At 57.4% G+C, this 19801-nt stretch overlaps 1 protein-coding gene and 1 non-coding gene across 4 annotated transcripts in view; both read left to right on the plus strand.

Moving 5' to 3' along the window:
- Window positions 1–19801, plus strand: part of DPP9 (dipeptidyl peptidase 9) — a 50628-nt gene that overhangs the window by 14321 nt on the left and 16506 nt on the right. The window contains exons 8-21 of one of the 3 annotated variants that reach the window (XM_040629541.1): window positions 598–711; window positions 3466–3594; window positions 4714–4775; window positions 5699–5799; window positions 7061–7238; window positions 7410–7572; window positions 10773–10852; window positions 13641–13793; window positions 14267–14402; window positions 16070–16215; window positions 17159–17305; window positions 18463–18615; window positions 18734–18868; window positions 19345–19431. In XM_040629541.1, the coding sequence (XP_040485475.1) occupies window positions 598–711; window positions 3466–3594; window positions 4714–4775; window positions 5699–5799; window positions 7061–7238; window positions 7410–7572; window positions 10773–10852; window positions 13641–13793; window positions 14267–14402; window positions 16070–16215; window positions 17159–17305; window positions 18463–18615; window positions 18734–18838 (1667 nt within the window). In that variant the 3' untranslated portion in view covers window positions 18839–18868; window positions 19345–19431. Of the gene's footprint in view, window positions 1–597; window positions 712–3465; window positions 3595–4713; window positions 4776–5698; window positions 5800–7060; window positions 7239–7409; window positions 7573–10772; window positions 10853–13640; window positions 13794–14266; window positions 14403–16069; window positions 16216–17158; window positions 17306–18462; window positions 18616–18733; window positions 18869–19344; window positions 19488–19801 lie in introns of those variants that run through there. The other 2 variants (XM_040629542.1, XM_040629543.1) reach the window with 2 other exon arrangements.
- Window positions 10050–10155, plus strand: LOC121102663. The gene has a single exon (XR_005834779.1). It is a non-coding gene; the product is annotated as a U6 spliceosomal RNA (small nuclear RNA).

Consider the following 19801-nt stretch of genomic DNA (forward strand, 5'->3'; position numbering starts at 1 on the left):
GACCCTGCTGGCATGGTTCGCCCTCCCGTGTGGTCCTACCATGGCCCGCACCGGCCCCATAGGAAGCCCAGCTGCCTGGTTCGTGGCTTCCTCTATGGCAGTCGGCCACGGTGCCCTGTCTCCCCCACCAGGCGCTCGTTCTGCCTCTCTGCTCATGCGAGCCCTCCCACCTCTGCCCTCCTGTTTGACTCCGATCAGGCTCGGACCTCACGTGCTCCCTGGGTTTTCCCTCACCCCCTGCTCCCCAGAAGTGACCTCATCCTCCGGCATATGTGTGTGGAGCTCTGCCCCAGCCGTGGCCTCTGGTCACGTGGCCCTCATCCTGCCCCATAGCCCCTGCGTCCTCTCTCTAAACCAAAGCTGCTCAGCCCAGGCAGCTTGGACACTGGCCACGTCCAGAGACGTTGTTAGCTGTCATAGCTGGTTGAGGATGCTTCTGGCATCGAGTGGGCGGGGGCCAGGGATGCAGGTCAACCCCTCAGTGTGCCCGACGCCCTCACCCATAGGATGTTCCGGCCTTGAGTGTCCGCAGTGCTCGGGGGCAAAGGCCTGCTCTGCACTGTGTTCCTCACCCCACCCGGCTCCCTCTCCGTCCAGGCTCACCCAGTGTCCTCGATGACCCCAGGTCTGCAGGCGTGGCCACCTTCGTCATCCAGGAAGAATTCGACCGCTTCACCGGCTACTGGTGGAGCCCTGCGGCCTCCTGGGAGGGTAGGCCTTTGCGCTTATAAAAGCACTTTCGCGCGCGGTCCTTTTATTACCAGAGCCACAGTCTACCTGCTTTTCTGCTCTTCGCTCTTTTCACTTAAACCTCGGCATCCTTTCTGTCAATACTCGTGTCCCAAGCCATTCAGGCTGCTGTTACCGGACCCCACAGCCCCGAGAGGCTGACCACCTTGGGATAGGATTTGACGTTTGAATTCGGGGGGCAGGAACCTTCAGTGCATTGCAGTCCGCACACAGGGCACTCTGGTGAGAGTAGCTGTCCCTGGGGCGTGGATGGACCACAGCTGGTTCAAATTAGTTGCACACGGACGGACACTTCGGTTGTTTCCAGATTTTGTTTTTGCTTTTGCTTTGTGTCATAAACAATGCCACAAGGAACATCTTTGTATATATATCCTGACCTTCTTGGAGTTCTCAGTGGTTCTTAACCAGGGACAGTTCTGTTCACAGGAGACACTGGGTGACGTCTGGGAACATTTGTCGTTGTCACGCCTGGGGGTACAGGTATTGAGTAGCGGAGCCAGAGCTGCTGCTCAGTGTCCGACTGTAGCCGGGTTGGCCCAGCCCACAAAGAATGATCTGGCCCCAAATGTCAGCAGCGCCGAGGATCAGAAGCCCTGCCATTGAGAAAGTTCCGGCTGTGAGAGAGCTGAGCTGAAGCTGCACATGGCTTCAGTCTCGATGGGGTTTGCCAGCAGCTTATGTAGGAAGCCGATCATGGGTCCTTCTGTATCTCTTTCTCTGCCCACGTACCGTGGGGCTGTCTCGTCCCTTCTGGTACTTAGTTAAGCAAGATACGTCTTCTAAGGGTGGGGGACTTGTTTCTGGCATATGTGCCGGTAGCGTCAGACCCTCTTGTCCTGCTAATTGATTTCTCCGTGGTCTTCGAGCCTCGGGGAGCTTCAGGGGGGCGCACGGCCATGACAGCTGTGCTTCCCGGGCGCCGGACCCCGGCCTGCGCCGTCAGAGCCCTGTCTGCCGTGCACTGCTGCCTCGAGTTCAGCTCACCTCGTCCTTAAATTGACTGAAAGGGAAGTCTTTACGGTCCTAACCATCAGCAGAAGCGAGACATTAAATGCTGTGTTGGAAAGCAGCCGGCAGCACACACTGACGTCGGCTCCCGGGAAAAGGAGGGGTCGCCCACCCAGAGAGGCACCTGAGGCGTGCGGATACTGCTGGGAGCCGGTCGGGCTCGCCAGTTACAGGGCAGGCCGCCGCGCCCTCTCCTTCCACCTGGCCCAGGGTCATCATGCGCCCTTGTAGTCTGTGCCTCTGGAACTAGGGCCCTGGGTCAGGTCATTCAGCCTGTGGCTCCCTGCGGGCCTGAAGCGTGAGACCACTTTATCCTGGTCCGTAAAACAGGGTCAGTGGCCAAGAGCAGGATGTCTCTCCCTCAGTGCTCTGGTCATCGGGGCCGGATCCTTCTCTGCTGGGGGCCATCCGGGGCGGTGGGGGCTGTTGAGCAGCGTCCCTGACCTCTGCTTGATGTGTTACTCGAATTCTGACAACCACACAGAATGGCCCCTGGTTGAGATCCGCTGGCCTAGATGATCTCACAGGTCCTTTCTCTGCTATGCCGGCATGGCTGAAAAACCCCTTTAAGGAAGGCTTCCGAATGCCACAGCCACCCCCCACCTACTGTGGCCCTCTCCCAGACCCCACGGCCATGGTCACCTCCTGTGCTGTCCTGCATGGAGGAACAGGGCTTTTCTTAGACCACGGCAACCTAAGAGTGCCCACGTTTGAGGCCCAGGAATCCTCCATGTGGAATGCACGGACACAGAAGTCCTAGGCACTGGTTTTGCGCGGCCAGTCTCAAACCACATGGCCTCAGGCCAGCCCCTCAGCCCCTCTGGTGTTCCACTGGGCAGGGCTGGGCCGCTGGTCCTGGAGCCATCCCTGGTCCATCCGTGGGGAGTTATAGGTTAGAGTACAGGAAACTGCAGAGACAGGGACCCTTTTCAGAAGCCTCGGAAGGAATGGCCCCGGGCTCCTTCCCCATGACGTCCGCCAGCCCCGCATTCCAGACTAAACTGTCACCACCCGGTGATTCATGCACTTCTCATAATGCTTTTTACCCTCAGCCTTGTTGAGCCGTCCCCCACGTGTTCCTCTGTGTGGGCCGCCAGAACAAAGCTCCACACGGATGGGGTGGCTCAACAGCAGGCATTTACTGTGCCAGTCCTGGAGGCGGGGAGTTTGAGGTCAGGGCGCCGGTTCCGCCCAAGGCCGCTCTCCTTTACGTGCACGACCTTGGCGTGCACACGGCTGTCTTCTCCCCGCATCCTCACATGCTTGTCCCTTTGCGTCTGTGTCCTCGTCTCTTGTCATAAGGTCACCAGTCACATTGGATCGGGGCCATTCTAATGACCTCATCTTAACTCTCTGAAGCCCTCTCCCCAAATTCAGCCCCATTCTGAGGTTCTGGGGGCTCCCAGCACAGGAGTTCAGTGAGGACGTAGTTCAGCCCGTAACACCCCGTAGGGCCACCTCCCATGCCATTCTGTGCTGGGACTAGCTCAGTTCTTATTCCCATTGTCAGGGTAAGGAAACGGGCCCTAGGGTGAGATGTGACAGGGTCGTGGTCTAGTAAGTAGCAGAGCTGGGGGTTCTAGCCCTGAGGCTCATGCTCTCGGGGCCCTGCCATGGTAGAGCGGAGTGCCCTGAGCATGCAGGAGAGGGATTGGTTGGCAGCAGGGACGCTTGGCACCCCCAGCAACGTCCCTTGCCCCCTCCCAGGTTCAGAAGGCTGCAAGACGCTCCGGATCCTGTATGAGGAAGTCGATGAGTCCGAGGTGGAGATCATCCACGTGCCCTCTCCTGCGCTAGAAGAAAGGAAGACAGACTCCTACCGGTACCCCAGGACAGGTGAGGGCGCAGGGCAGCGGTCTGGGCCTCACAGAGGAGGCATGCACCAGCTAGGATACCCCACAGGACCCAGAGAAGCCCACTGGGCTCGAGAACCATAGCAGGACCAGGGCCACGATGGGTGGTACCCACTCTCTGCCGCAGGGCCCAGGAGACGGTGGGGGGTGGGCAGGGGTGAGGGGGTACAGGCCCCATCCAAGGGCATGTCAGACACTTGTCACGTCGTGAGAACACAGACTCAAGTTTGCCCCATTTCTCAAGAGAGCAGAAATCCAGATTTCTCCAGGAAGCAGCCTGCTTCTTAAACATTCTTTGAATTATTTAAAAATACTTAGCGATTTGCACACAGTACACACGTGGGCCAGATTCAGCTTGGTTTTGACGTCCTTGGAAGCATGTGGTAAGCACCTGTTACATGCTGTGCCCGAATGAGCCTTCCAGTGACGTCTCCAACCCTTGGTGTAAGTGGGAAACGCCAGCTTCCCTCCCACCCCCTCCCACCGTGGGACCGACGGGAGAGCTGACACTCAGATGCGACCTGCCCAGGTGCTACAGCCGTGCATGCCAGAGTTGGGATTGACCGCAGAAATAGCTGGCACCTGACCCCAGCCCACTTCTGGAAAGTGCCATTTGGTCATCCCAACCAATCAGCCGCCTGCCTCCCGACAGCTCAAGACCCGGCTGAGTCATGTGGGACAGGTGGCCACCTTTCTGTGACCTTGATGGTTCTATTGTGGATGTGTCCTGTCTCTACCACCAGCTTTCAAGCTCTCTGAGGCAGGGAGGCGTGTTCCTTATGTTTGTGTCCCTGCACAACCTGTCTTCCCCTCCCCGGCACAGGGTCGTGTTCTTAAATGGTAAAGACGGTTATCACAGCACTGTCAGGAGCAAGGTTCAGGTCCAAAGTCAGAAAGGCCTGCTTGAGGGACTTTGTGCCTGGACCAGAGGGGTGACGACACACCCATGGAGAGACCTTTGGACACCTGGTCCCTTCCTCCCCCTCCCTCCCACACTGGCTTTGTCCTTTGCTGGGGCATCGCCCCATACTCCACCCCATACACCTGCTCTGAGCCCTCGTGGGCGACACCTGCTGGACTCACCTTCCTCTCATTTCTGCAGGCAGCAAGAATCCTAAGATCGCCTTGAAGCTGGCCGAGTTTCAGACTGATAGTCAGGGCAAGGTGAGAGTGGCCAGGGTGCCCAGGAGAAGCTTCTGGATGGAGGAGAGGAGGGGCTGGGGAGGTGCTGAAAACAGTGGACAGTTGGACAGCATCAGCAGTCCACTTGCCCCCTTTCCAAGGGCAGGTGCTCTCCTTGGCCAACTGAACCCGAAAAGGCATTGCCTCAGTAGCCTCATCACTCTGAGCCTCAGTCTCAAAAATGAGCAGTGAACCCGGCCTCCCCTGCCTCTGCATGAGGAGGCGGTGCTGATGAGCACCTTTGAGCAGAAGGTCCCATAAAGGTTTCCAGAACAGAGAGCTCATCGGGTAGTCGTCTGGGGGACTCGACCTCCGACCTGGCCATTCCCCCTCCCCAGCATTTGGGCAGATCCTCATATATAATTTCATTGGAACTGTCAGTGCTCCAGACACTTTTCTCTGTCACCTGGGGTCAGGACAAGTGTCCTCGTCACCTGGGGAGCTCAGGACCCCACAGCCAGGAGGGCGAAAGAGGCTATGCCCGAGACGGATGCCAGGCCTCGGAAGGGAAACACCCACACGCCAGAGGTTCAAGCGCTTAGACAAGCTGAGGACGCTCTTGTGCATTTTTGTCAGAATGACTTTTTGTGTGAGGTTTCAAAAAAAAAAAGCATAAGATACACTACTTTCATGATTTGGGGCTTAGGTCTTGGTTTTGGAATGATGAGGCCCTAACCAAACCCCTCCCTTATGAAAGGGGGACCACCCCTTTTTTTAGATTGGGGCCACCCTATTCCAGTACCACCTTAACTGATGACACTGGCAACCACCCTGTTTCCGAATCCAGCCCCATTCGGAGGCACCAGGCAGCGTGGGGGACACCGCGTCCGCTCCAGAAGCGCCCGTCTCCTCCTGGGCAGCGTGTGTTCAGGCTGGAGTGTGACCCGAGTCTGCTTTCCCTTTAGATCGTGGCGACGCAGGAGAAGGAGCTGGTGCAGCCCTTCAGTGCGCTCTTCCCCAAGGTGGAGTACATCGCCAGGGCCGGGTGGACCCGGGACGGCAAGTAGTGAGTGTCGCCGGCAGGACATGGAGGGCTCTCCTTGTCACGTGGTAACCCTCCTGCCACGGCGAGGACAGACCTCTCCAAATGGGGCCCCAGACTGCTGCCCACAGGCCGGGTGCAGCCTGATACCCATGTTCGTTCAGCCCACGAGCCGAGAACAGCTTTTGTGTTTCCGATGATCAGGGTTAAACAAAAAAATCTAAAGGAGGAGAGTATTTCATCACACGTGAAAGTGATACCAACTCCACGTTTCAGTGCCCATAAAACCTGATTTATGGCCACACTCCTCTGTGTACGGATGGTCTGTTGCAGCTTTCACGCTACGTCGGCAGGACTGGCTGTTGCCAGAGAAACCGCAGGGCCCACAAAGCGGAGCTGTTCACCTGCTGGCCCTTTGATAGAGTGCTCCGCACGCGCGTCCCAGACACAGCCTGGATGGAGGCTCCGCGCGGCACTGTGGCCGCCCTCGCTGGTTTGGGCTCCGTGGTCTCGTTGTGCCGAGATCCAGCTTTCCCACCTACAGTATTGACAGGTCTCCCTTTCAGACATGTCCACTTACAGTTGGAAAAGATACAGAAACCGTTTTTTTTTTTTTCAGACACGTCCACTTACAGTTGGAAAAGATACAGAAAACTTTTTTTTTTTCAGTTTTTTAAAATTTCTGTTCCAAAGCAGTTGTTTTGAGGATAGAACATAATGGCAAAGTAGCTCCCAAACAGGATTTTTTCTTTTTTTAAGTCATCTCTGCACTAGCGTGGGGCTTGAACTCATGACCCTGAGACCAAGAGTCACACTCTTCACCGCCGACTGACCCGGTCAGGCGCCTCCACCAACCAACGGGATTGTTTTTTTAAGTTGATGTTTGCTTCCATCCCAAGTCCTTAAGGATTCATGTTGTTCAACAGAATAAACAATTTATATCCCCCAAAAATAAGGAAAGAACATTGTTCGTTCAGAACAAAACAGGAAGTAAAGAATCGTGTATGTGGCAGAAATTGCAGACATTTTTGAAATGCTCTAAGGTCTAATGACACGAGATGTTTCCAGAATAGTCAGGTTATAGAGTTCTGTCACCCCTCTGAGCTCCCCTGAGGGCATGTGCTGGCCAGGAAACCTTTGTGTGCTAGGGGCTTACTTGGTTAAGTGTTGGCAAAGGAAGAATGGTTCTGGTCCCACATAAGTTTGGGGAGGGAGGTGTCTGTCACCCGGCTTCCCCCCGCTGGGCCCTGAGGCCTTCGGCTTCTCTCTCCTCTTGCTCTCTCAGCGCCTGGGCTATGTTCCTGGATCGGCCCCAGCAGCGGCTCCAGCTCGTCCTGCTCCCTCCAGCCCTGTTCATCCCCACCACCGAGAATGAGGAGGAGCGGATGGCCTTCGCCAGAGCAGTGCCCAGGAACGTCCAGCCGCACGTCGTGTATGAGGAGGTCACCGATGTGTGGATCAACGTAAGGGTGGGGAGCTGCTGGGTGTGCCCCCCACCTGGGCCCCCAAATCCCCAGCAGGGCGGGGCCAGGGAAGGTGGGAGTCCCCAGGGGGCTGGGTTTGTCCTCCACATGAGTCCAGCCACCTGCCAGAGCCCCACCTTCTGATGCCTCTTCTCTCTTCTTCCCGGACAGGTTCATGACATCTTCTATCCCTTCCCCCAATCAGAGGGAGAGGATGAGCTCTGCTTCATCCGTGCCAACGAGTGCAAGACTGGCTTCTGCCACTTGTACAAAGTCACCGCCATCTTAAAGCCCAGTGGCTACGACTGGAGTGAGCCTCTCAGCCCTGGGGAAGGTGAGCAAAGCCTGACTAACACCACCGCTCACCCAGTCGGCTGTCTGTGGTTCAGTGCGCTGCTTACTCACTGGCCCCGCCCTGTGACCAGTCCCATGAGGGAGGGGCAGGATGAGGAAAAAGCCAGCCTTTCCCAAACACCCTTCAGGGCCTGGCAGGGGTTCTTAGAGCCAACCGTTTGTTCGGTCAGTGGTATCTGTGTAGTACCGACTGTGCACCAGGCCCGTCTCACACCAGGGGTTGGCACACCATGGCCACAGATCAAATCCGGCCCACCACCTATTTTTGTAAATAAAGTTTTATTGGCCCAGGGTCACGCTCATTCATTTACAGAGTGTCTGTGGCTGATTTCATGCCACGATGACAGAGTTGAGTAGTGTGGTAGTAGTGTGACATGTATCTTGCAAAGCCGAAAATATTGGCTGTCTGGCCCTTTATAGGAAAAGTGGCCAACCCCTGCTCTAGGTGCCAGGGGTATAATTATAAAAAGAGAAAGAAAAATCCCTGCTCTTACGGAACTCTCTAGTGGAAGAGATGGGCAATAATCCAAAGACAAACGAGAGTAATGTGCATGGTAGCTAGAGAGTGAGGGGTCTTCTTTCTAGCATGGGAGGTCAGGGGACATCTTGGAGAGCATGTTATGAAGCAGAGACCTGGAACAGGTGGCAGAGGCAACCCCACACATTCCAAGGTGAGGGCACAGCCTGTGCAAAGGTGCTGGGGGCAATAGCTGCCTGGCATGTTGGAAGAGCAGCGAGGAAGCCCTTGTGGCTTGAGCAGAGTGAGGGGGAGAGACAGAGGAGGGGAGGGCAGAGAGAGGATGGGGCAGGTCGTGTGGGGCGTTGGGGGCTTGGGCTTTTACCATTGATCTTATATCAGTTTAAAGCTATTCCTAGGGTTGCTGTGTGGAATACAGCCTGAGGGGCAAGGAAAGGTGACAGGGATGGGTCATGGCAGCATGCTGGGCTAACCCAGGTGGATTTGATTCTGGTTGAACTTCGACCTCCGAGTCACCATGGTGTGCTGGTGGATTGGATATAGGGTCTGAGAGAGAAAGGAAAGGCACAATTGCCTGGAGGGTTTTTCGAGGGTCAGTGTGAGACAGAAATACTCTGGGAGGGACAGTTTGAGGAGAGAAACGTCCAGTTGGGGTTTGGACGTGTTCATATTGCAGTGCCCGGTAGTGGCTATGCTGCGTGGGCAGGTCCGTGTGCTCGGAGTTCCAAGGAGCAGAATGCATCTGCAGTGGGCTGTGGGTGTCCTCTCTCGGCCTCGGGACAGGTCTGGGCGGGGAAGCAGTGTGGGCTGAGAGCCACCCCAGGGCCCCTCAAGCTCTCCCCGCCAGTGCTGTAGATCCCAAGCCAGCTTGTCCTCAGTGGGGGTGTCCCAGGCTCTGTGGGGCTGAGCAGTGCCCCTGACCCCTCACCCACTCAGTGCCAGGGGCACGCATGATTGTTAAAGCCCCAAATGTCCCCAGACGTGGCCCAGTATCCCCTGGCGCAACCCCAGGGGAGCCCCACAGTTCAGAGGCAGCCCACAAACAAGCCTGAGGCAGTGCCACATGGGGCATGGAGACCGGAGAGTGCAAGGTGTCTGGGGGAGCCAAGCCAGGAGTCAGGAACAGGCAAACCACAAGCTGATTGGGGTCGAGTAAGATGGGGACAGAGGAGTGACTGCTGTCTTGGGGTGTTGTCACTGCTGTCACCTGGGGTGTAACGCAGTCAGCACAGGCTGGCTAGGCCATCTCTAAGGGGAGTTTTCTGTGGCTGTCTGGTGTTGTGCCTTCTTGTTTGTCTGTCTGTCTGACTTAGCCACCACCACCTAATCTCACCTTGGGAGACCTCACTTGGCGCATTGCGCATCCTCATTCCAGCCTCTGGTGGTCGCTGGGTGGAGCTCGCAGCAGGTGCCCCTCGGGGCCCTCCGGCCTCTGTGGTGGGCACACCAGGTTTCCCATCCATGCTGCGTGGGCCCACCTGCACTCCCAGCTCGCACTTACCGTCATGTGTCTGAGGCCTCGTAGGCGGCAGTTGGACAGTCGAAAAGGCGAGACCTTGGTCACTTTGGACCAAAAGGCATGAGTTCCTTAAAGGCGCCATGAGTGGGGCTGGGGAAGAAGGAGGAGGGTCAGGAGCCTGGAGGACCAGCAAGAAGTGGGGACGGCACTGGCAGGAGCGGTGTGTCCAGGCCACGCGAGGTGTCCTTCGCAGCAGAGGACTCGAGAGAGAGAGGGCCGAGTGGGCGGGGGTGGCAGCCCCCCCCACTGAGAAGTGCGGGCTTGCACCCGGAAGGCTGAGGGGACGTGGCTGCAAGGGGGGAGTGCGTGGCCAGCTAGCCTCTGGGCGCACCGGCTCCTCCCACGGGCAGGAGAACGGAGCAGAAGCAGGGCTCTTCACGCTGGCCGCGTGCAGTTGTGCTCCCCACCCTGCTCCTTCTGTAGGCATCACCGAGAACGGCACCGGTAAGAGTTCGGATGAGTGCTCTTCTCAGCAGCACACACACTAGGACTGGAACGATACGGAGAAGGTTAGCGTGGCCTCTGTCAAGGATGACGTGCAAAGTCGCGAAGCATTCCGTGTTTAAAAAAAAAAATCTGAATGAGCAACCGGTCGGCCGTGTCCAGCCTCTGTGGGAGTGAGGGACACAGGAGGCGCCTCCCTCACAGATCCAGCTGTGCCCAGAACGGAACACTCACAGACTGTCTCAGTAAATTTGTAATACGTGCCAGCAGGCATCCTGTAGTTATTTACCTGGCGGAAATTCAAAAGTAAGATCTGCCCCCCAAAAAACCTGAAAAATCTGTCATAAGGACTCAGCCGCGGCTTTGCTCAGCCAATGCATTCTAACCCAGATCTGGTTCTCTAGAATCCGAAAACGTGCTGAGAGGTCACAGGGCGCGAGCCCGGAAGTTGACGGTTTGGCCTCTGCAGGGTTCTAAGATCGGTGCTTCCAGTACAAACACCGCTGTCTGGTTTTCCCTGGGAGTTGCTGGAACCTGCGCACAGCCCCCGTGGCCAGTGTGGTGGGTCCCTGCTCCGTCCTGTGTCTGAGGCTCAGCCAGCTCGCTCTCATCTCCCACCTGGCCCAGCTTGCACGGAGCTCTGTGACAAGTTCACTCAGGTGGAATTGGCCTCAGGGCCTTTGAGTCCCACTCATGGCTGCCTGGGGCCCCCTTCACCTCTTCCTTTCCTTACTTCCAGATGAATTTAAATGCCCCATCAAGGAGGAGATCGCGCTGACTAGCGGTGAATGGGAGGTTTTGGCAAGGCACGGCTCCAAGGTACCAGAATCTCTTTGCAACCCTCCCCACCCGCCCTGCACGCACGCTTATGTGCACACACATGCCCAGATACTTGCGTACGCTCGCTGCAGCTTCCCTGCAGACCCCATGTGCCCGTGGCTTTTCTCTTCCCTCCTGGCTGCGCCTTCCTCCTGCTCTGCTCCACTCAGCTTCGTCCACTGCTTCAGCGTACCCAGGGCCACAGGGCTCTGGTTCTGGCCAGCTGCAGACAACCCCAGTCTGGGAGGGGGGGTGCTGCTCTGTGCACCTGTTGCATTCTGTGAGCCTTCTCCTGCTCCATGAAACCATCTCTCCCTGGGAGAGCAGTTTATGGAACACTTGGCCTACTGTGGGATTGTCCTGCAGCTTCCAAGCAGGGCCTGCCCTGACATCTGTCCCTGGGAGGTTTGGGGACAAAGATGCAGCTGCAGAGACAAGTGGTGTACCTTCCACTCACCCAAATGCACCATCATAAAAATGTGACAAGACTTGCCTCTGACCAAAGCTTCTTCACCAGGGTCCAGTTCTACAAAGTTCCAAATTTTATGGAGAGAGCTCTTAATCAGACTTCCTGGATCCCTACCTCACACCCGCATAAATGTCTCCTGGACCAAAGACAGACATTAGAGATGTTAGCACGTGTGTGTGCATCACAGAGCTGTTCATGCAGTGGGAAATAGTGGTCAATACACACTTGAGAGAGCCCGCGAGGAGGGACCTTGGTAGGTCCAGTTGGCACAGATACGGGTGCTGATAGCGTAACCAGCCTGACGGAATGCCTTGTCACTGCCTTGGAAAGATGTTCCTGTGAGTTGTTGGAACAGAAGCAAGGTGTAAGCTTTTACATTCACCTCCTGTTTGTGAGGCCAGTCAGAGGGTCGGGTACCAAAAGGTTAAAGTTTGCCTCTTCGTTTGCTCTGCTGTGGTTGATTCTTGCTAAGAGGCGCCCCTGGGCTCCCAGCCTAGCCCTGCCCCTAAGTAGCTGGGTGCTCACGCTCCCGTTCCCCATCTGTAAAACGCGACCGTCAGGGAGCTCTGATCTGCTCCTCTTTACGGCAGGGTCTCTTCCCCTCAGCACTGCCCATATCAGGGCGCCCCGGGCACTGTGGGGCATCAGCAGCCTCCTCAGCCCCACCCACCCCAGGTGTGACAACCACAGATGTCCCCGGGGGGGCGAGGGGGCAGGACTGCCCTGAGCCCCCAGCATAGCGTCTGGCGTACCTGCCAGCCAGAATTCTCCCCTTTCTCCACCACTGTGGGCCTTGCGGCGTTTGCATGCCTGGGTTTTTACCCAGATGTTAAAAAGCCACAGCAACATTTTATTTCATTTTATTTTTATTTTTATTCTTAACTGAAGTCTCATTGACAGCACAGCAGCATGTTAAAAGTTACAAAGGAAAAGACTGGCCTCTCACATCCCCTCCGGAGGCTGTATGTGCCTTTTTGGGGGACCCCGGGGGTCCAGGTGCCTGGGGGCGGCTCCTCCATGTGTGCATCTTCTCACGTGGTCCTGGTGACAAGACTAGCAAGGGACTGCCTGTGGCTGGGGGTTTTCCAGCGACATTCTCTGTTTCTAGAAAACCTGCATTTATTTTAAAAGGATGGCAACAAAGGATACATCACACTGAACCGTTCTAAGTAACCCCACATTAGGGATCCCCTCACTCCTCACCCCACCGGGCTCCCGAAGCCTCATCCCCTTGGAAGTGGCCAACTGCAGTGAAAACCCCAGCAGAGCATTTCTGTGTGCACACATCTGTATAGGACTTTGGGTTTTTTGTTTTGTTCTCTAAAGATTTGTTTATTTACTTAAGTCATTTCTGCACCCAGCATGGGGCTCGAACCCACAACCCCAAGATCAAGAGTTGCATGCTCCTCCAGCTGAGCCAGGAGGCACCCCTCCATAGGACATTATTTTAGGGGATTTGCAGGGGCTGGGTTTTGGTTTTGGTTTTGGTTTTTTTTAGAAAATACGGCTTTATGTGGCCACAGAGAAGTGTGCCCTAATTTTGAAACCGATCTTTTTGGACATTCAAGCCATCGCCTTTTTTTAAATATTAAGAACACAGCGTGTTTGTCCTACTTGAAGTCAGCCCTCGAGCGAAGCCCTCAGGAGCAGTTCCTGGAGCTTAATGCTGCATCAGAGAACACGCTTTCTTTAAGTGTTTTACCTCCACGTTGCCATTTTGGCCCCAGACAGTGGCTCTTCTGACCCCCAGAGCAGGGTTTCTTCCTGTTCTTCCTGAGGTCTCATCACCTGAACATCACACTGGGGTCTGATGGGGTTCACCCAGGAAGCAGGTGCCGCCTCTTAGCCCTGAGGACCTGGGTCAGAGGGGTGGGCCGACCCCTTGGGGACCAGGGCTGGGGGCTCATGGGCCCTTGGGCACAGGCTAGCCCCTCCCTCAGCCTCTGTCCCGGGCACTGTGCCCTCTGCTCCGCACTCACAGCTCTGGGCATGCCCAGAAGGGGCTGTCTGGGGTTGGCGTTCCGATTTCAAGTCCTACCAGGGGACATGTGGTGAGCTCAGCTAGATCAGACCCCCACCAGGTCTGAGAGGCGCTTCTCTCCCAGCTAGCTCTCCTCCAGCTGGCGGGCTAAAGCCAGCGGGGAGGGAACAAATGTCCTGGCCACAGAACTCTGGGCGTTCCCTGTGGGGGTGAGGAGAAGGGCGTAGGTCCCTCTGCTGGACGTCAGCGCCGTCCCCCAGCTACCATGGGAGCAAAGGCATGGGAAGTCCAAGGCCCGGCCTGGGGCTGCTTCACGAGGAGCCCCTGTGCCCCCACAGATCTGGGTCAATGAGGCGACGAAGCTGGTGTACTTCCAAGGTACGAAGGACACGCCCCTGGAGCACCACCTCTATGTGGTCAGCTACGAGTCAGCGGGCGAGATCGTGCGCCTCACCACACCCGGCTTCTCCCACAGCTGCTCCATGAGCCAGGTGGGCACTCCCTCGATGGGCCTGATGGCACCGTTCTGGCACCCACTCTTAGCCTGTCAGAATGTTCTAGAATGTCAGGCAGTGAACGTGCCCAGGGCTACTTCAGTCCAGGGCAGGCATTTGGTAGCAGCCTGTGGGCTGTAGAACCAGCAACTTGAGCAGGCTGTGGCATCAGAAGGATCTGGGTATGACCCTGGGTCGGTCAGTCCACTGGGGTGGGGGTGGGGTGGGGGCAGGTCCCTGGCCAGGGGACAGATTCCTCTTGGCCTCAGTTTGCTTATCTGAGAAATGGGGGTGACGGTAATAGCATCAACCTGAGGTGAGTGGAAGAGTGTTGAAGTTTAAACAAGTGACCACACGGGGCAAAGACAATAAATGGGTTGGCGGGTGATGGGGGCAGGGGGCGCCAAAGCAGACTGGGAGGTCGGGAAGCACATGCGTCATGCGTGCTCAGTGCCCCGTCCTGCCTACAGAACTTCGACATGTTCATCAGCCACTACAGCAGCGTGGGCACCCCACCCTGCGTTCACGTCTATAAGCTGAGCGGCCCCGACGACGACCCTCTGCACAAGCAGCCCCACTTCTGGGCCAGCATGATGGAGGCGGCCAGTGAGTAGCCCCACATCCCTGGGACCTTGACCAAGCCTCCCCCCCCACCCAACAATCCCTGGGAGCCTCGGCTTGCCTATCTGTAAAATGGGATGCGGCCCTGTGAAATAACACCGGTGAGAGGGGGCTGTTCTGGCAGCTTCGAGGCAGCGTGGTCCAAGGGCCCCGAGAGCTCATCACTGAGCATTATCAGTGGCCCTACCTGTCCTATGGGCCCTGCCACCTGGGCCAGTCTCTAATTTCTGCGCAGCAGTTAAGAACAACATGGCACAGAGCACAGATGCTGTTTGTGGCCAGTTGCCAGACATGGGGAGTCCCTGTGTGGGGCGTCCTCATCCTTGGGCGGCTGTCTCCAAGGGCATCTGCGCAGGGCACAGATCTTGATGCCTTTTTGTGGAAGGAGCTGGGGGGTCGGGCATGAGCGCAGTCTCAGGGAACAGGAGGTAACTTGCCAGTTTGTCCAGGAGCCTGAAGGGTAGCCAGGACTCTGCTTAGGTGATCCCAGATTGCATTGCTGGCTGCAGAATCGTAGGCAAGTCAGTCAGTCTCCCTCAAATGTGTCCTTCTCTATGAAACAGTCCCACGGCAGGCGCTCCATAGGATGACAGCCGAACAGTCCGGACAGCACCTAGCACACGGGAATCATGCACTAAAAAGGACGCCCTTCCCAGACCCCAGATTTGCCACTTGGCTAGATTTCCAGAACATTCTAGGAAATAAGAATCCCTGGCGTTTGTAGGGTGTTTTGTGGGCTGGAAAGCATCTTGTTACATCATCACCCTCTGGGACCCAGTAGAAGTCTCCAGCCAATAGCTCACTCAGTCTGTGACTTTCCCCAGATCACCGCTGGACCTGACAGCAGGAACCCTGGGCCCAGTGTTGCAGATGAAACTGAGGGAAGGGTGGGTCTTACCAAGACACCCAGCCCAGCAAGGGGGACAGCAGTGAGAAGTCCCAGGTCCTGGTGCCCAGCCCCGGGCTTGCAGGCAGGTGGACTGAGGCACCCTGTCTGGAAATTCCCAGTCTGGCCAGGTTTGTAGCCCACCTTCATGAAAAGTGGGCAGACACAGCCTACGCGCCAAGCCTGACCACTCCCGGTCATTAGGGGTTGTCTACGGCCACACTGGGGCCACAACAGTCAAGCCATGTAGTTAAGACACAGGGACAAAAGTACTCACCGTCTGACCCTTTACAGAAAGCATCTGCTGACTCCCAACCTCTGTGACAATTGGCTTATTTTCTTTTTAAATTGACTTCCTCTATTTATCTAAACAAACTTTCAAGGTAATCTTAAAGAAAGGTGTTTGCCTCATTGTCATGATTGGAAAACCAGTGTCGCTTGTCAGAAATAAAGGTGAAAATCAGTGAGAAGCAGACAATGGCACTGGCCGTTACTCAAATCCCAGAGGCGTGGCCACCCCCATAGGAGATCAGATCAGCAAGTGTCGGGGGCTGCCGGGACCGCAGCCTGCCATGCACACACTCGTGGGACCAGAGTCCTCCGCTGCCCTTGGATCCTGATTTAAACTCTCAGGAAGCACAGAAGACAGGGTGCCTCCCGTCCAGCCTCCACAGCCGAGGGCCGGGCAGTGGAACACGGGTTTCAGCCAGATGGGCTTCCCTGGCACGCTCCAGCCCGAAAAGCCACAGCCGCTCTGTCTGTGCAGGCTGCCCCCCGGACTACGTGCCCCCGGAAATCTTCCATTTCCACACGCGCTCAGACGTGCGGCTCTACGGCATGCTCTACAAGCCCCACGCTGTGCAGCCAGGGAAGAAGCACCCCACTGTCCTCTTCGTGTATGGAGGCCCCCAGGTAGGTGCCAGCCCTGCGCCCCACACCCCCGTCCTTCCTGCCAGGACTTGGGTGCCAGCCAGTCCAGAAGAAGGGTTCGTGCAAGGGGGCCCCAACCCCGCTGACCACACAGGGTTCTTGGGGGCCCTTGCTTCCCTGCCTCTGGGTCCTGTACACCCCACCCTCTCCGACAGCGCCCTTCGCTTTTCACCTGCTGATGCTCCCTTGTCCCTCTGGGAAACCCTCCTAACCCCCAGGTGTCTGTCTGGCCCACCTGCCCAGCAGTGACCCACTGCCACCCCTGGTCACCTACTTGGGGACAGAGGTGGCCATGAGCCCTGGGCCTAGTTCTCTAAGAAGGGGACAAGATGGGTCCAGGCAGGCAGATTGGCATTTGGGTTCATCTAAGATGGCAGTTTCTCACCTGGGGATATTCTGTCCCCCAGGGAACACTTGGTGATGTCCAGGGACATTTGTAGTCATCACAGCTGTGGTGGGAGCCTGGGACAGTCAACACCCTGCAGTATCTGACATGACCCCCCCCCCAGCGGAGACTGATAAGGCTCCAAACATCAGTAGAGGCAAAGTGAAGAACTAATTTAAATCAAGTTACTCCAAGAACACCACCAGTTTTTGTCTGTTTTCAGAGAAGACTGCAGGTAGAAAGGAGACAGAATGTGGCTGAAAAAATCAGGGAGTAATTCCAGGGAAGGGCCGCGGCAGAGGCCCTGGCTGAGGAGGGAGCCCGCCCTAAGCACAGCCTGGTGCAGAGTGGGCCCCTGCCTGACCTTCTACTCCCCCGTGGCTAGACCCCTTCCAGGATCATCCACAGCCTTCACAGTAAAGTGCAGGAGCTTTGATGAGGCTGTAAGACCCCCGGCCCTGTCCCTCCCTGGTATCTCACACTGGATTCCTCACCACTCACCCTAAAGTTCCGTGTCCCCTCCTTGCTCTCCCATCACAGGTGCAGCTGGTGAATAACTCCTTCAAAGGAATCAAGTATTTGCGGCTCAACACGCTGGCGTCCCTGGGCTACGCCGTGGTCGTGATCGATGGCAGGGGCTCATGTCAGCGAGGGCTCCGGTTCGAAGGGGCCCTGAAAAACCAAATGGTAACATCTCTTTACAGTTTCTCTGGGTCTTTTCTGTGTGGTGGGGGGAGCCCTGGGCTTGGGGGCAGCTCTGGAACACCTCCTCAAGGGCCGTCCTGGCCAGGATGCCAGGCATAAATAGGGCAGCCTTTTGGAACCGAGGAGAGTGTCCACTTTGATTCTCTGCTCTGAGCCACAACCCATGGGGAGACAGGTATCCACACGTCCCACCTGGTGCCTGAGACCCCAATGAGTGAAACATTTCAGTATAGGCCNNGTCAGCAGGAAGTCCCAATGGCTGGAACAGACAGGGACTGGTGGTTGTAGAAGTGGTGGTAGTGGTGGTGGTGGTGAGCATGGAGACGACGGTGATGATGGGAATGATGGTGGTGGCGGTGGTGAGCATGGAGACGGTGGTGATGGTGGTGAGCATGGAGACGATGATGGTGGTGATGGAGGAGGGCGATGGTAGTGGCAGTGAGCATGGAGACGGTGGTGGTGGTGGAGGGCGATGGTGGTGGCGGTGGTGAGCATGGAGACGGTGGTGATGGTGGTGATGGAGGAGGGCGATGGTGGTGGCAGTGAGCATGGAGACGGTGGTGGTGGTGGAGGGCGATGGTGGTGGCGGTGGTGAGCATGGAGATGGTGGTGATGGTGGTGATGGAGGAGGGCGATGGTGGTGGCAGTAAGCATGGAGACGACGATGGTGGTGGTGGTGGAGGGCAATGGTGGTGGCGGTGGTGAGCATGGAGACGGTGGTGGAGGGCGGTGATAGTGGTGAGGATGGTGGTGGTGGTGATGAGGATGATGACGGTGATGACACCCGCTGTTCATCAAGCCTTAGCATGGGCCAGGCCTCTGAGTGCAGGACACTGACTACCTCGTTTCCCCCTCACACCCACTCTAAAGTGGTCCTGTTCATGCTGATGTCCTATTTTAGGGATGGGGAAACAGGTCCAGAAGAGGGGATATGGCTTTCTCCGAGTCAGCCAGGAGGTGGCAGGGCGGGTTTGGTGCCGGGCCTGTCTGACCACCACCCCCAAGAGCAGGTTGGAACAGGGTCTGGAGAGAGGGGTAGCTTCCAGAGAGCTGCTTCTGGTCCACGAGGGACGGAGGTGGGACAGCGGGGTGCACACACGGAAGGAGGCCTCTGAGAGGTGCCCGGCCTCATTCCTCAGGGCCAGGTGGAGATCGAGGACCAGGTGGAGGGCTTGCAGTTTGTGGCCGAGAAGTACGGCTTCATCGACCTGAGCCGAGTTGCCATCCACGGGTGGTCTTACGGAGGCTTCCTCTCGCTTATGGGGCTGATCCATAAGCCCCAAGTGTTCAAGGTGGGTCCCACCCCGTCCCCGCCCCTGTTTGCGGGCACCCGCCTGTGCCCCTCAGAGCCCGCCCCCCCGGAGAGGCATCTCGGCAGGGGCCTTGCCACGTGGCTGTTTCTCCCCGCAGCAGCCCCATGGGGCCGAGCCCCCCTCCTCATTGCCCGCCACTGCTGACCCCAGGATGGCATCCGGCTGCACAAAACCCCGCCAGCAGCTCTCTGTGGGAGGCTGAGCCCGGGACCCCGGCCTCGGATGGGCAGAGGTGGGGCATGGTGTGAAGAGCGTCGGGGGAGGGGCCCCCAGGCCGGCGGCACTGTCAGGGCACCGCGGGGCGGCGATGAGGAGGAGGAGGCAGGAAGGCAATGGGACCAGGGAGGGGCCGATCCTGGCCTGAACGCACTCGTTCAGCTCACCCGCCCTCCCTCAACAACGCACGATCCACGGGGGACACACGGTCTGAGGGCCCCTCCCCTGCCAGCCCCCGTGTGCATGCCCGCTCCTCACGTCCTTCGGGGGAGGCCCCGGGACAGCCGGCAGGCAAGTGAGGGCTCCTGAGACCTGACCCGTGTGTCTCTCTCTCCTCTTCTTTCCTCTCCTCTCCCCTCCTCTCCTCTCCCCTCCTCTCCTCTCTCCCCTTCTCTCCTCTCCTCCTCTCCTTCTGCTTCTCCCTCTCCCTCTCTCTCTCTGTCTGTCTCTGTATGTCTCCCTGACCCCCGCTCTGTCCACTGTGGCCCTCAGGTGGCCATCGCGGGCGCCCCGGTCACGGTCTGGATGGCCTACGACACAGGGTACACTGAGCGCTACATGGATGTCCCGGAGAACAACCAGCTTGGCTACGAGGCGGGTTCTGTAGCTCTGCACGTGGAGAAGCTCCCCAATGAGTAAGGCCCCCACCCACCCCAGCCTTCTGGGTCATCGAGGCCCCCATTTCTCTCCTGCCACCCCTCCCTGGCCTGTCTGCGAAGCTGGGCGTCCACAGCACCTCCCGAATGTGCGACTCCCTCTCTGCGGCCACCTTGCACCCCCTTGAGGCCTTCCCTTTTCACTGCTCCTCACGGAAGCAGGCCGGCACCCAGGGTGCTCTTGGAGGGAGGAGGCCTTGGCCCTGCCCTCAGAATGATGGAAGGAAGGCTCTAGAGTCACGCTGCTTTGCACACGCAGGCCTCCCTCCCTCCCCAAGCACGTGTCCAGCTGT

Source organism: Ursus maritimus, unplaced genomic scaffold (genome assembly GCF_017311325.1).
Source record: "Ursus maritimus isolate PB19 unplaced genomic scaffold, ASM1731132v1 scaffold_14, whole genome shotgun sequence".
NCBI lineage: Eukaryota > Metazoa > Chordata > Mammalia > Carnivora > Ursidae > Ursus > Ursus maritimus.